This window comes from Hydra vulgaris, chromosome 07, assembly GCF_038396675.1.
Source record: "Hydra vulgaris chromosome 07, alternate assembly HydraT2T_AEP".
Lineage (NCBI taxonomy): Eukaryota > Metazoa > Cnidaria > Hydrozoa > Anthoathecata > Hydridae > Hydra > Hydra vulgaris.
Window position 1 is genome coordinate 13,643,399 of NC_088926.1, and position 15,328 is coordinate 13,658,726.

Sequence of the window (15,328 nt, forward strand, 5' to 3'; positions counted from 1 at the left end):
AAGTAAATGTTATGGTTGCAATAAATTAACACTTTTCAAGAGATTTTCTAAATAAGCGCAGCTTTATTGCATAGGAATAAAGTTGTGCTTATATATAAACACATATTTTATATGCATAATAATCCACTTATATAACGTTTTATACGGGATCGTGTGTAATATAAGAAAACTTTTCCAATAATTACAAGTCTTTTTTTCTCAAGCTGTTTCCTTTTGAATTTTTGTATTGATGTTATTCTATTTAAAAAAGTTGTTAATATTAAAAAAACACGAAACATTTTGTCTCATCCAAGTAGAAAATTTGAAACTTCAGTTTTAGATTGTTTGAAAAAACTCGCAAAAACTTAAAAAAAGATTACTCTGAGCTAAAGGAAGTAGTTCGTGAATTTAATAATTTTTTTTGTAGGAATTAATCCTAAATTGGCAACAAAACTTCCAAATACCCAAGCTGCACTCAGTGATTTTTTGTACCAGTTAATGATTGCATTAATTCTAATGAATTGTCTTCTGAATTATCTTTTGAAAAGTTTAAAAAAGCCTTTAAATCTTTAAAAAAAAATAATGATGACATAAATGGTAATACAGTTTCAAACAAAAAAAGAAATTTTCAAAATGTGATTATAAGGAAAGCTTACATTTTTAGTATTTGTTTGACTATTTTAACGGTTAATTTTTCTTCGTTTGACTATATTTTTTGCTTTCCGTTTGTTTATTTTTTATTTAATTGTTTTGAGTATTTTAAATTTTAATTTTAACTTTATACCATTACGATATAGTATTTAAGTCTTTATAAAGGGGCTCTATGAAAAGATTGTGATAATGTTTTGCGTATCTTCTTTCTGTTTTAATTTTATCTTAATTATTTTGTAATTTTCAGTATTTATTTACGTATTTATTTACGTATTTATTTACGTATTTATTTACGTATTTATTTACGTATTTATTTACGAATTTATTTACGTATTTATTTACGTATTTATTTACGTATTTATTTACGTATTTATTTACGTATTTATTTACGTATTTATTTACGAATTTATTTACGTATTTATTTACGTATTTATTTACGTATTTATTTACGTATTTATTTACGTATTTATTTACGTATTTATTTACGTATTTATTTACGTATTTATTTACGTATTTATTTACGTATTTATTTACGTATTTATTTACGTATTTATTTACGTATTCATTTACGTATTTTTTTACGTATTTATTTACGTATTTATTTACGTATTTATTTACGTATTCATTTACGTATTTTTTTACGTATTTATTTACGTATTTATTTACGTATTTATTTACGTATTTATTTACGTATTTATTTACGTATTTTCTTCTATTGTATATGTATTTAAACGTGCATTGTAAAATAATATTTATACCATGTTAAACAGAAAGAAAAAAAAAAGTTATAGACTGTTTTAAACAACTAAAAGATATTCTCTTTAAAGTTTTCAAACCGTCAATACATCAAGAAATTTTTCTTAATCAATTGAAAACCGAAAAAAATTACACCGATTTTTAGAAAAGGTGAACTAATACTAGCAACTATCAAACTATTTCTGTTTTATTTTTGAAAATTTTAGAAAAAATAATGTATAATATATCATATAACTATTAACATTACAATAACCTATTTCATAACAATAATTATAAACTACAGTGAACCGCTCAAAATGCCTCTATAGAATGTTTGCTGGGTAGTTTCTGAATATGATAATTACAATTCTTACTAAATTCTTACCAAAACCGGCTAATCCAACCAAGTGCTGAGTAAAAAAATTATTATTCCTACTAAGTTCTGACTAAAACTAGTATGGTTAACTGCCGAATAAAAACCTAGGTTCTACTAAGTTCTAACTACTAAAATTTAGTTACTTATGTTGGTAAAATTATTAGCACTAATTTAGTGAAGACATGGTTAAAATATTTTTTAAGATATCGTTTTTTCAACGGAAAAAGTTTTCAATTTTTCTTTATTCTTCAAACATTTTCTGAAGATACTTCAAGATATTCTATTCAAGAAGTCACTTGAAATATTCCCCAGACCACTACTACGTGGAGGGACTGCTAGAGTTCTACGTCATTTTATCTTTCCTGTGGACTTAACAGCTTATGATGATGCACTCTGTTAATTTATTTCTTAAAAAAAAATTGTTGTTATTTTAGATGGTTGATTAAATTTTGTTATAAATAAATGTTATTTTTTTTCTTCTCAATTTTCAAAATGTCTTTTTTCGATTTTATACTAATTTAAGTCCAAAAAGTATGCCAAAAAAGTACATTGTTTTTACTCCCTCAGCCTCAAAGTTATTTGGCTACGCCCCTATTCACTACCATTAATTTACAGCTGTGTTCATTTGTTCAATGTGGTTGTGGTTCACTGTATGCCAGTACTGGGGTACAGTGAATCACTTAAGACAACTCACTTTAAACCTTTCTGTGAGTCATTAGATAACAAATAGTGGGTTTGAGTGATTTCATATCACGAAGGACATATATCTCAATCCTAACGCCTTGAAAAAGATAGAATACATGTTTTAACTTTTGATCAATTTAAAAAATAAAAAAATCCGTTCCACTGTGCCCCAACTTCCTCTAATGACAATATTTTCACAATAATTGTCATGTATTATTGTAATGTAATTTAATTGCTTTGAGCAGTATTTTGATAGTAATTAGTGACTGAAAATTTACTCCAACATTAAAAAAATTAAGGTAGAGGAAAACGGGGGAAAATAGCGAATTGCTTTTCATATAACAACTCAACAAAAAAATTTAAAAATGGGTGAAACAAAACTGTATATATAACTTGTATTTTAAAATACTAATTGGTTTTTTAACATATTGTTTAATTAATTTTATACGCATACGTTTTTTTTTACGTTGAAAAAAATATATTACGGTTAAGGTTATTGATGGGGTTTTATGGGTGTAACATTTTTATCGGTGTAACATTTTTATGGATACTTTTTTCGACGTTGAGTTGAAAAATATATTTATAAAAATTATTATGTATAAATTATATCTATATTAATTCTATTTTCCAATAATGCCCAGCAAACATTGTTTTAGTGGGTTTGCAATGGACCTATATAAGCAATTTTGAGCGGTTTGTTGAAGTTTTAATAATCGGTTACTTATTGGACCATTAAGGTACTTACAATTAAAAAGGCGAAAATCCTAAAATTTTCATACTTTTTATTACAATTGCTTTAAGGTCAAAATTTATTACAGAATCTTAATTTGTCATTGAAATTTGAAGAAACAAAAAAAAATGAAGTTATTTTAATTCATCTTAATGTTGGTATAAATTTTTACTCTTAGCAACGCCCTTAGCAACCATGTTATGGAATTATAACATCTCTATTGCAAGTTATTTATTGTGCACTTAGTATAATTGAAAAAAATTTTTTTTTTCGAAATTAAGTCAAGACTCTTGCTAGAATAATTCCTCTATGACCAAACGCAAAATGTGAATGAGTGTTTAAATGGAATTATTTGGGCACGCAGTGCCAAATCTACTTTTTGTGACAGGAAAGTACTTACAATTGGTTTGTGTTCTGCCATCATAAGTTTCAATGATAATATTAATTGTACTGGAAACGTTTTTGATTGTTTGAATATTTCACGTAAAAGTTTTTTTTGAAAAAAATGCATTAAAAAGTGGCCGTAACAGAGCTTTAATTCATTGTAAATAGTCATCTAATATTTTAAAAACACTGAGAAAAGTAAAAAGTGATTGAATAAAAGAGTTTATATTCAAAAAAAGATTTTAAAGGATGTCAAACCTGAATCATATTGAGTTAGTTATGTTGTTTTTATGTTAATAAATATTATCTGATTTTTAAAATTATTTTTCACAGAACATAAATAAAGGCTAGCCATCGGCTAGCCACTTTTGGTGGCTTCCATTAATGGTCCACCAAGTAATCGATGAGTAAAACTACAGTGGACCGCTGAAAATGCTTATAGGTCCACTGAATTTCCGCTATAGAATGTTTGTTGTGTTTAAAGTAGTCGGTAAATTAAAAATTTTATAAAGTTCCTAACAGAAAAGGCGTAATAAGTCATCTTGTCCCGACCACCTGACCAGTGATCATGTGTGACAATACGATCATAATAACTTTATGAATTATACATTTTAACTTTTACTACAAATTTTTGCGAACTAAAAGCTCATGCAGGCAATGAAACAGTTTGATAAAACAAACACACTGAAAAATTATTATTCCTTCATGACTAGCAATTTTCCAAAAAAAATCATGATTTTAAAAACTTTTGTCACTTTGCAACGTCTTCCCCTATTTCTAAAATTATACATATTAAGCCATACTTCTAAGATGACTTGAAATAATTAAATTACTTTCTATAGTTTCTTAATGTCGGTTTTTTTCCTTTGAAATATTAGCAAAGCTTATAAAACAATGTCCGTAAACGTTGACTGACAGTCGGATTTTTTTTTAAGGATTATTTTTTTTTTTATGTTCCTATTTATAAACATTCTTCTTAAAAATTCATTTTTAATGTAAACAAAATTGACGTATTGAGCTTTTTCTTAGAGTTTTGCAAATCTCATATTAAAAGTAATAGATGAATAAACATTGCTACTCTATTTATACTTTCAGCGTATTTTCAAAAGACAAATGCTACTACGTAACAGTTTCTTTTGATAGAATGCTGATTTATATACAGCCAGCTTGTACTGGGCGATAGAGAGATCTCTATTACTTTTAGAAATTTGCAAAAAACTTACAAATGTTACGAAACACACTTCCTCATCTTTCAAAATTTTTAAAGTTGCGCTATTTTTCAATATTGTACAAGTTTATTTCTGTTGTTTATTTTGTTATATTGAAACGTGGTAAAAAAATGCCGCTACATTAGATAAATTATTGGCATGTCATTTATTTATTACACTGTTTATTTATTTGATTATTTTCTATATACAAAGGATGCGCGGACTTTCATCTGATCAAAATTTGCAGGCTATTTTGCAACATTTGCATAACTTCTGGTTAAATTCGTAAGGAATATAAATGTTGTCATTTTTTGATCTACTAAAAGTTTTATATCGATAAATTATATAAGACATGTTACATTTTACAGATGACAAGCTTCCTTTGTACATCCCATTAAATTGTTTCTATGATCACGATATAAAAAGATAATGAACTCATTATTTTGTGGTTATAAATTATATTCAATCTTCGAAATAAACAATTCTGGTAGATTATTAAGTTTTGTAATAATAAATATACTTGTTAATGAAAGTTAAAGATAATAAAAATAAATTTCTTGAATCAGTTAATAAAAAGAAACATTTTAATAACTAATTCAAGAAACTTTTATGAAGATTCAAAAAAACATAAATATTTTACACATAAATGTCTGAAGTTTTTTGTTTACGAAAAAATCGTAGAAGAGAATTAAAAACTGCTGGTTTTGATTAGTTGAATGAATTTTTGAAATGCTACAAAGAAATTGCGAACTCCTGAAATGACATCTTTTTAAGACAAATTTAAACCCAACAAAATTTGCAATAGCAAAAATCATAAATTTTTAAATTAGTTTATAAATATATATTAAAAACTTAAATGATATTTTATTATTATTCTAAAACTTTTTTTGTGTAATTATAAATTAAGTAAGATAATAATTCTTTATGTACGAGGATATGAATAAAAAGAAGACCTATTTACCCCTTAAAAAGAAGACCTATTTACCCCTTAAAAAGAAGACCTATTTACCCCTTAAAAAGAAGACCTATTTACCCCTTAAAAAGAAGACCTATTTACCCCTTAAAAAGAAGACCTATTTACCCCTTAAAAAGAAGACCTATTTACCCCTTAAAAAGAAGACCTATTTACCCCTTAAAAAGAAGACCTATTTACCCCTTAAAAAGAAGACAAGTAGCGCAAATTTTGACATTAGAAAGTTTTTTTATAAATTCGACATCGTGTGATGTCCATAAGGTTTCATTCTCAATCCAATATATATTCAATTTTAAAATCATTATCATTTACTAAAGCAATATCCGAAAGATATTTTTAGTTATTTCATACAATTCCATTCATATTTATAAATGATTACTAAAGGAAGTAAATGGTATTGGATTTTAAAAGTTTGTTCGAATTCAGTTTATTATTATTATTTTTTATATTTCAAAACACCTTTAATAATGAAATAATAATAAACAAAGAGAAAAATAATAAAATGTAACATAATTTTAAATATGTAAAATACTGAAAACCTAACGCTTTTATAATGCAAAAATGATAAAACCACATAAGCCTTTCCCCGTAAAAATATAACGCAACCCGATTCTACAACTCGATAATGTTGTATTGAACATAATGATTCTGACGTACGCATGGCTTATGCATTATTTAACAATTATAGTTTAATTGAAAAACATTTGTATTTGTTATTCAAATAGACTTTCAGGCATTTTTATTTGTTTAACTTGTATATTTGTAAAGATGTAAGCTTATAAATATAGAGGTAATATATATATATTATATATATATATATATATATATATATATATATATATATATATACATATATATGTATGTATGTATGTATGTATGTATGTATGTATGTATGTATGTATGTATGTATGTATGTATGTATGTATGTATGTATGTATGTATGTATGTATGTATGTATGTATGTATGTATGTATGTATGTATGTATGTATGTATGTATGTATGTATGTATGTATGTATGTATGTATGTATGTATGTATGTATGTATGTATGTATGTATGTATGTGCGTACGTACATTTGGAAAGGGCTATGGCACTTTATTCAAAGAAATAAATGAAATGCAATTTGCTATTAAAAAGTCAGTACTTATGATAATTAGCTGTGTATTTTTTTTCAAGTTAACATTTTGTTAAGAATCCAATTTTTTAAGCCAATCATAATTTTTATGCAGCTTATAATTTTTTTAACGCTTGAAAAAAAAAATTCGTTTAAACATGACGCACGAACTTCGTATTTTGTTTTTGACTAGTTTAAATTCATAACGGAAGTCTTGAATTAAATAAATATAATATTTTGCTATTTTTTCTTTATTAAAAAGTATTATTTTTTGCGACATATTTTAACGGATCGTTTTATTTTTACGCGGTTCTACATTAAAACTCGGTATATTTGTTAGTTATGAGAACAGCTGGAAAATAAAACCAATGAAAAGTCGCCAGAGCAGTTTTCAACCAATAGTTTAACACATGTTTTTGCTATTTCCGTACTTCTTTTTTTCAAAGTTTACATCGGCAGCGGGACTAGTGTAAATGAAAAGGTTGTCACGAAACACCAAACTTTGAATTACGACTTTTAAATTTATTAAAATGAGAAATAGCATTAGTTTATAGCTTTATAAATAAAAAAATACAACAAATATATTTATTATGGGTAATGCAGCAACTGCAAAGAAAGGAGATTCAGAAAATGCTGGTAAGCAATTTTTTAAAGTTTTATCATGCAGAGTATCTTTGTTGTTTTTATGTTGTTTGTAATGCAGGATATACTTTCGAAAGTGTTTTTTTAAAGTGAGTGCTTTTTATAAATATTCATCATTTATGATCAGAATTTTTATATTTATTTGTGATTTATATTACTCTGGCTTACGTACACATGGTATTCACCAAAAGGATATTGGATATTGATAATTCTGGCTTAATTACACTTTTGCTCCACCTTTGAGTTTACCAATTTTATATAGAGATTCTAAAAGAGAAACTAATAAAAGTTTCCAACAACTATTTTTTAATCAAAATAAAGCTCTGAAAATGCATATTTAGACTAGGTCTTATAAGCCAAAATTCATTTTTAAAAGAATGATGATTTTTTATGGTAAATCAGGCTAATTTATTTCCCTGTCTTCCAATTTTTATGATGTTTAAGTTGTTTCAAATGATGGTAAAGTTTTATTTTGATTTAATATTATTTAGATAAATTTAAAAAGTTATAAATAAATTTTGATTTTGATAACAATAAAAGCTGGATTGTATAATTAAAAAAAAGTTTTTGTAAAAAATTAAAAAGATTGTTAAAGTTAATTTTAAAAAGATAGTAAATTTAGGTTTTAAAATAAAATTTTAAATTTTAATATAAGATTAGAGTACTTTTCTTAAGTTTTAATGTTTTTATACAATTCAGGATAAAGCTCTTCATCTTAATCAGTCATGAAAATAGGGGTTAAAGAAGTAAACTAATTTACTAAATAATAAATTAAATTAATAAAGATAAAAAATAAAAAATTAATAAATTAATTCACTTACCTGGGTAAGGAAACTTTAATATAAACCTCTCAATTTAACTGTGGGTAAGGGTGTACTAGTGCTATAATACTCTGTGCATTAATCTGAAGTTTTGCAAAAATCAAATTATTATTATTACAGGAAGGTTAGATCATAATTACTGAAAAAGATCTCAAATACTTTATACAAACTATGAAATACATGTTTTGCATGCAAAACTTAGTTATATATGCCAAAAATTAATATATAATATTAATTTTTGGCATATATAACTAAGTTTTGCATGCAAAACATGTATTTCATAGTTTGTATAAAGTATTTGAGATCTTTTTCAGTAATTATGATCTAACCTTCCTGTAATAATAATAATTTGATTTTTTTTTTTAAATTAGTATATTCATTAACAGCATAAAAATTATGTGTTGATGACTTGTAAATGAAATATAATATATTATAATATTATTATTTAATAATAGATTAGATATAGATTTTTATTCGACTTATATAATATTTTCAACTCAGTAGTATTATTAGCCTATTATTTATGAAATAAATTTAATTAAAAAAAAAAAGCTGTAGTGATTTAAAATAATATATAACTTTATACAATTTAAGTATTAAAGTGATAATGAGTTAATCTAAACTATTTATATATTTATTAGTTGAAAGTTGTATACTTGCAACATTATTTCACGAATTAATACATTAAAGTACTATATATAAATCTATTTGAGAATATTTTTTATAATTAAAATCTTTTTGACAATTTTTTTTAATTAAATAATTGTCTGATCTAAATCTGAATTTTCAAATTAATTTTTTATTTATTTTTTATTTTTAAATTATTTATGCAGAATTCAAAGTACTGAGTTTATTAGAATTGATCTAATGAATAGTGTTCAGTGTTTAGTCAGTAAGTTATGAACATGAATATCTTAAAAATTTTTTAAATCAAATGTCATTTTTTTATACTGTCAACAATAGAATAACAAAATAGTTTAAAGTTTTGAGAATATACTGTTTAAAATATTTCATTACTTCTCACAAAAACTTTAAAAGACATATAAGTTTTTTTTTTTTGTAAAATTGTAAAGATAGTCTAATGATTAAGTTGTCGATTTTAGTAAGAAATATGGATAAAATGCCAGGAACTAAAAGTCCTGGAGCCTGTTATATTTTCGGCTTAAGTTCCTGTCTACCAATTTAGATAAAGATTCTGGATTAAAATTGTTAATTTTTTGTACTCCAAATGTACTAATTTTTTCCCCTCAATGTAGTCCAGAGGTCTCCAAAATTCGTTTTAAGGCACTAAATCCAGTTTGTTTTTTTTAAACAACATTTTTCTCATGGATCCCATGAATGTTTAATTTGTAAATATTACTTTATTATGATTTTAATCACAAATGATTAAAGCATTTTCAACAGTTACAAACAAAAAATATTGCTTTTATATTATGCGATTTTTAATATTAGTATTGTTTTATTTTTTTACTGTTGCTATACCAATGTTTAATAACTACTAATGTACATTTAAGCTGTTTTATAAAGGAGTTTAAATAAAAATCTTAATTTGATTTTGGTTTTAATATTAAAGTTTCAATTATGCCTTTTTTTTAATACAAATGTTTGATAATTTTTAAAGCGCTTTCATGAGACTTTTGAATAAAAATAGTATGTTAAATTTAATTGAGGTAGCATGTTGCAATCACTAATCATATAGTTAGTAGTATACAGTTCTTGGTGGGAAACTCTCGCCCATTTTCCCTTAAAACGGTTTACAGGAGCAATTTATGGCTCTCACAAAAGTATAATTTTTTCACTCAAAAGTATAATTATCATTGTAACTAAAATAAAAAACTTATAAAAAAGACTTTTTTATAAAAAAAACAATTAATTGTATAACAAACTGCAATGCTTTTTAAAAGGCACAGTTGTTGCAGGAAAAAAAAAAAAAAATTACAAGAGAGCTGATTTAAATGCAAATGTTTTTGATTAGATTGGACTAACTGACAAATATAAAATTATTACACTCTAAATTATATTGATAAAATAAAAAAATATTTAACTGATAAAAGATAAGATTGTTAATTATTGCATAATAATTTTTATTTTATGTAATGAATTATATATTTTATATAATGAATTATATATTTTATATATTAATTACTTTAAAATATTATTCACTTTTATTGTGCAATTTTTGATTGTTGTAATAATTTTCAAAATGCCCGCATCCTATTACAATAAGAAAATATAAAACATTTTTTAAAGTATAAAAAACCTTTATAGCTCTTTGTCAAGTTTTTTTATCAAATAAGTAATGTTAATAAATGGGTAGCTAGTGTGAAAACCCAATGGCAATGCTAATCTAAAGAATTTTTTATAATGTAATAAATGACTCTTGTTATGTATATATCTTATAACATTAACCAAATTTTGTATTTAATAAGCATTTTTTTAAATGATTAAAAATACAAAATTTAAATGATTAGGAGCAGCTTGCATGGCTTGCTATGTTCACACAAACACACACACTCACATATTAAAATCCTGTTAGCTAGGACTCTATATTTTGTCAGACTTGGCGAATGTCCGAATTATTCAAAGCTCTCGTTATGTCGGACTTTCTGAAAATGTCAGACTTATCAAGATTTCAAGACTTATTGACAAAAAATGACACAGGAATGTTTTGGTGTTTAAAAGCCATAAATAACATGCTTTATCCAAATCCTCATTTAGAGAGACTCGCATCTTCACACTTTTTGCAGAATTTTAATTTTTTTTCAACTTCTGAATATAATGTATTTTTTTCTTTTGACCATTCAGCAATGTTTGCTTTAAAATGCCATATTTCTTTGATATAGATACAGATGATTCTTCTTTGTAGAGTTCTTTTAATATTATATATTTTTCTGTTATGGTTCAACTTGTTAGCTTTCTTTTAGCAATCTTTGACATTTTTAACAAATAAAATTTAATTGAAAATTAACAGAGTCAAAAATGTCTGTAAAATGTTTAGTTTGTTAAATTATATTTGATGCAAATGTATTTAACTTTTGAAAATTCAAAGTTTGGAAATTTTTAATAAAAAAATATTTTTGCGATTTGTTTTTTTTTCTGTTTATTATTATTTTTTTCTAATTTAACAATTTTTGGCTGTTCTTAAAGTAATGTTTTTTGTCTAAGTTTTTTACTAGGGTCATAAATAGGGATTGCAATCCCGGGATCCCGTACATTTTTGGGTCCCGAAAATCCCGGGATTCTAAACACAAAATCCCGGGATTTTCGGGATTATAGCAGGATTGAACTAATTAAATTATTTTGTAAAACAAAATGTTCAAAGTTGGTAACTATACTGAATTATAACGAGTTATATAATGCTGCTTTGCAGGTTTATCCTGTTTATGCTTTATCCTTACGATAAATGGAACAAATTTTTGAATAGACCATGGAGTTCGGGAGTTTATCATTGAAAAAAGTTTCACAAACACAAATTAAGGCAGGTTTGTTTGACTATTGTATAAAAAACAATCGTTAAGTTTGTTGGCAAGACTTCTCGTGTTAAAAAGATAAATTGTAAAATTATTGAGTGAATTTGTGGTTAAGTGATTGCTTGAGTTTATTAAGTCGCTTGAACGTTTTGAAATGATAACCTTTTTATTGTTTTTGTTGTTTACCGCAATAATGTTTACCGCAATATATGTTAATAATAATGTTTACTAATGCCTGAGGCATCATTTTTTTGCAATGACTTTGGAATAACTGAAGAAAATAAAATATGCATTTAATAGGAATTGTTTTTTTGTTTTACATTTATTATTTAGCTACCATTTATTTATAAATATAAAATAAAGATTTTCTTTAATTTTTGTCTCTCAATATTAACAAACAACTTATTATGTTATTTTTTACAAAGTAGCTTGTTGCTACAGCAGCTACATCGGTAGCCAAATTTAAGAAAATTTATGTTTACAAATTTATTTTGAAATTTTGATTGTTTAGTTACTTTTGTCAAATACACTTTAAATGTTCAAATGTTATTTACATATCCAATTATTTGATGAAGGTTATTCTGTAAAGTCTGTAATCTTAAAACATAATATGGAAGGTACAGTATATATATTTCTGCATTATTTTAAGATCTTTATATACACCTGCTGCCTGTTACACAATTAAAACAATTTAAGGCGCCATAGAAAATTAATTTAAGTCATTAAGGCATAATGAAATTAAATAAAAAATTGATAACATCAAAAAGTATATTCATATATGCAGTATTAAGTTCTGTTTTTTAGCAAATATCTCACATTATATAAAATCCCGGGATCCCGGGATTTTATTTACTTCAATCCCGAAATCCCGGGATCGTAATTCATGCCCGAGATTGCAATCCCTAGTCATAAAGTATGTCACACTAAATTTATTTTTTGAGTAGAGATATAATCATTTGCTCTCTTGTGCTTGCAATGTGTAAATATAGTTAATGATTGTTTTAAAGCTAACAATCAATTAGTGTTACTTGTAAATAATTGTATATGTATGTGGGCATGTTTGTATATAATATAAAGACATAATTATAAATATCAAGAGAATTAGTTTGTATATAAATTATGTTGAATTGTATTAAGATAGATGAGGCATTTTATGCTGAACATTAAAATGTTATTTTTAATGTGAAACAACGAGCTATTTCGGCAAAAATGTTGACTAAAGTTTATTTAAAGTTATTTCCAGAGTTAAGTGGAAATGATCAACAATCAGTTGCAGAATGGGTGGAAAAAGTTGAACTGGTATGCAAACTAGTTGGTGTAACCGATCTGGCCAGTATTGTTCCCCTCTGTCTCACAAGTGGTGCATTTGCAGTATATTAACAGTTAGCAAACTGATAAGTAACTGATAAAGAAGATTTTGACAGGATAAAAAAGGCATTGCAAAAGCATTTGCTGTTGATGCTTTTACAGTTTACGAAAAATTCATTGTGAGAAAGTTAAAGCATGGAGAAGCAGTTGATGTTTATTTGATGGAACTGTGAAGATTATCTATGCTAATTGGTGGGCCACTAGACAGAGCAATTGTATGTGCCTTTGTTTCCGGAAGTTCGACGAATGCTGAGAAGTTCTTATATGGATGATCTTACTATTATACAAATACGAACAAGAGCACTCATGATTGAAGAACGGAACAATGGAACGAATGAAAATTGATGCTGCTGCATCAAAGTTTTAAAAATAAAAAAAGTGCATATTTCATAGTTTTTTTAAATTAAGTTTTTTAATTTGTGTTTTCATAATTTTTTTTAAATTTTTGAAATTTTTATAAAACTTTACTTCTTCTGAGACCCAACATGATATGCTTTTAAAGAACTTTTTTCAAAATATTCTGGACCCTGCTGTTTAAGGGTCTTGAGCGACCCCTAAAAATTTTTTTATTCAGAAATTTTTTTAATGTAGTATTAATTTATTACATAAAACACATTTAGGGGGTGCCATCAGACATTTTCAAAAAATGTTGTTTTTAGAACCACCCCACCCTAGTGCGCTTATTTTGGAAATAGAATTGCAGGATGATATCATCGAACTGTCATAAGAACGGCAAAGAGAGTTTCGTGCAGCATACTGGAGGGAGTTTATTGGTATAATGTTAGTCTAAAAGGTAGTTGTAAATCTTCTACTGCACCTGCAAATAAGTTATATCAAAACGAAATTAGAGTAAGAGGAATTGACAACAATAAGAACACACAGGATCCTTATAAGAAGATAACTAATAAATTTAAACTTGACGATAAAGTATGGGTTAAACCCCTGGATAATGAATATGATTCTCAATACAAGATTGGAATAATTACAGGAATAACCTCGGAGCAAACGGTAGAAGTGGACAAAATGTGTCAACATGTACGATACCTAAGACAAGTAAAAGTTGACAATAATTCAAATGAAGATCTTGGACAAGTAAGAGGTGACAATGGTTTGAATGAGGATCCAGAAGATGATGAAGAACTATACATTGTGCTGCCCAGAGATAAAACAAACAAACACCAATGTTACAAAGGAGCAGACAAGAAAGGAGGTCCCCTGAGCCTTTTAGTCCTTAAAACAAAGTAGTTTGTATATAAATTATGTCCAATTGCATTAAGATAGTTGAGGCGTTTTACATTCTTTCATTGCAGTAAATTTACCTATAAACTAAATCAAAACAACCAGTTAATTTACTACAGTAACTTACAGTTACTCAACTATTAAGTTTACTTTTTTTAAATTTATTTTTATATTAATTCTCCTCCCCAAAGCTGAGCCACTTTAGTCGAGGAGACTACTCAATATATTTAAAGACTTGCAAAAGTCAGCCATACAAATGTTTATATTATATATGCATTTTTCATATTCTATTCGAGATTTCTTGTTAAAATAATTTTTAGTTAGAAGCTTATATTATTTGTTAACAACATATAAGAATATGTTGTTAACAGAATATGTTGTTAACAACATATTCTTATATGTTGTTAACAAATAATATAAGCTTCTAACTAAAAATTATTTTAACAAATTATTTAATATTGAATAGAACATGAAAAATGCAATACCATTTATTTAATATTTTTATTTTATTTAAAGCAATATCAAGATTAAACATTTTCTATAAATACCCAAGTTGTTTTTAGAATTTAAAAAAAAAAAAAATCTATTTAAACAATAGAATTTTAGTCTTCTAAAATTCTCTTATTCAAATAATTTTGTGATTGAAATTTAAAATTCTTTTAAATTAGAATAATTTAAAAGAATTTTAACGCTCAATAATTATAAAATTAATTGCAGCAGCGTCCGTAATACTCAGTGGCATTGCGAGAGTCATTCCTGAATGTTAAATCTAGCTACAGTAATAATATTAGATTTAAAACATAATGCAAGTGAGGAAGAAAGTTTTATTTAAATCGTAAACATTTTGAATAGTTTAATAATTTTTGTTTCTTAATAATAGTTTTAAAAGAAACATTCTATTGCAAAGATTAAACCAGTGATTATTGCAAATGTTAAACCAAAAATTAAATGAT

At 25.5% G+C, this 15,328-nt stretch overlaps 1 protein-coding gene across 1 annotated transcript in view; it reads left to right on the forward strand.

Moving 5' to 3' along the window:
- Positions 1-7,233: 7,233 nt before the first annotated feature.
- LOC100198292 (cAMP-dependent protein kinase catalytic subunit alpha) overlaps positions 7,234-15,328 on the forward strand; it is a 39,921-nt gene continuing 31,826 nt past the window's right edge. The window contains exon 1 of the mRNA XM_065801121.1: positions 7,234-7,471. Within this exon, the coding sequence (XP_065657193.1) occupies positions 7,426-7,471 (46 nt within the window). The 5' untranslated portion in view covers positions 7,234-7,425. The remainder of the gene's footprint in view (positions 7,472-15,328) is intronic.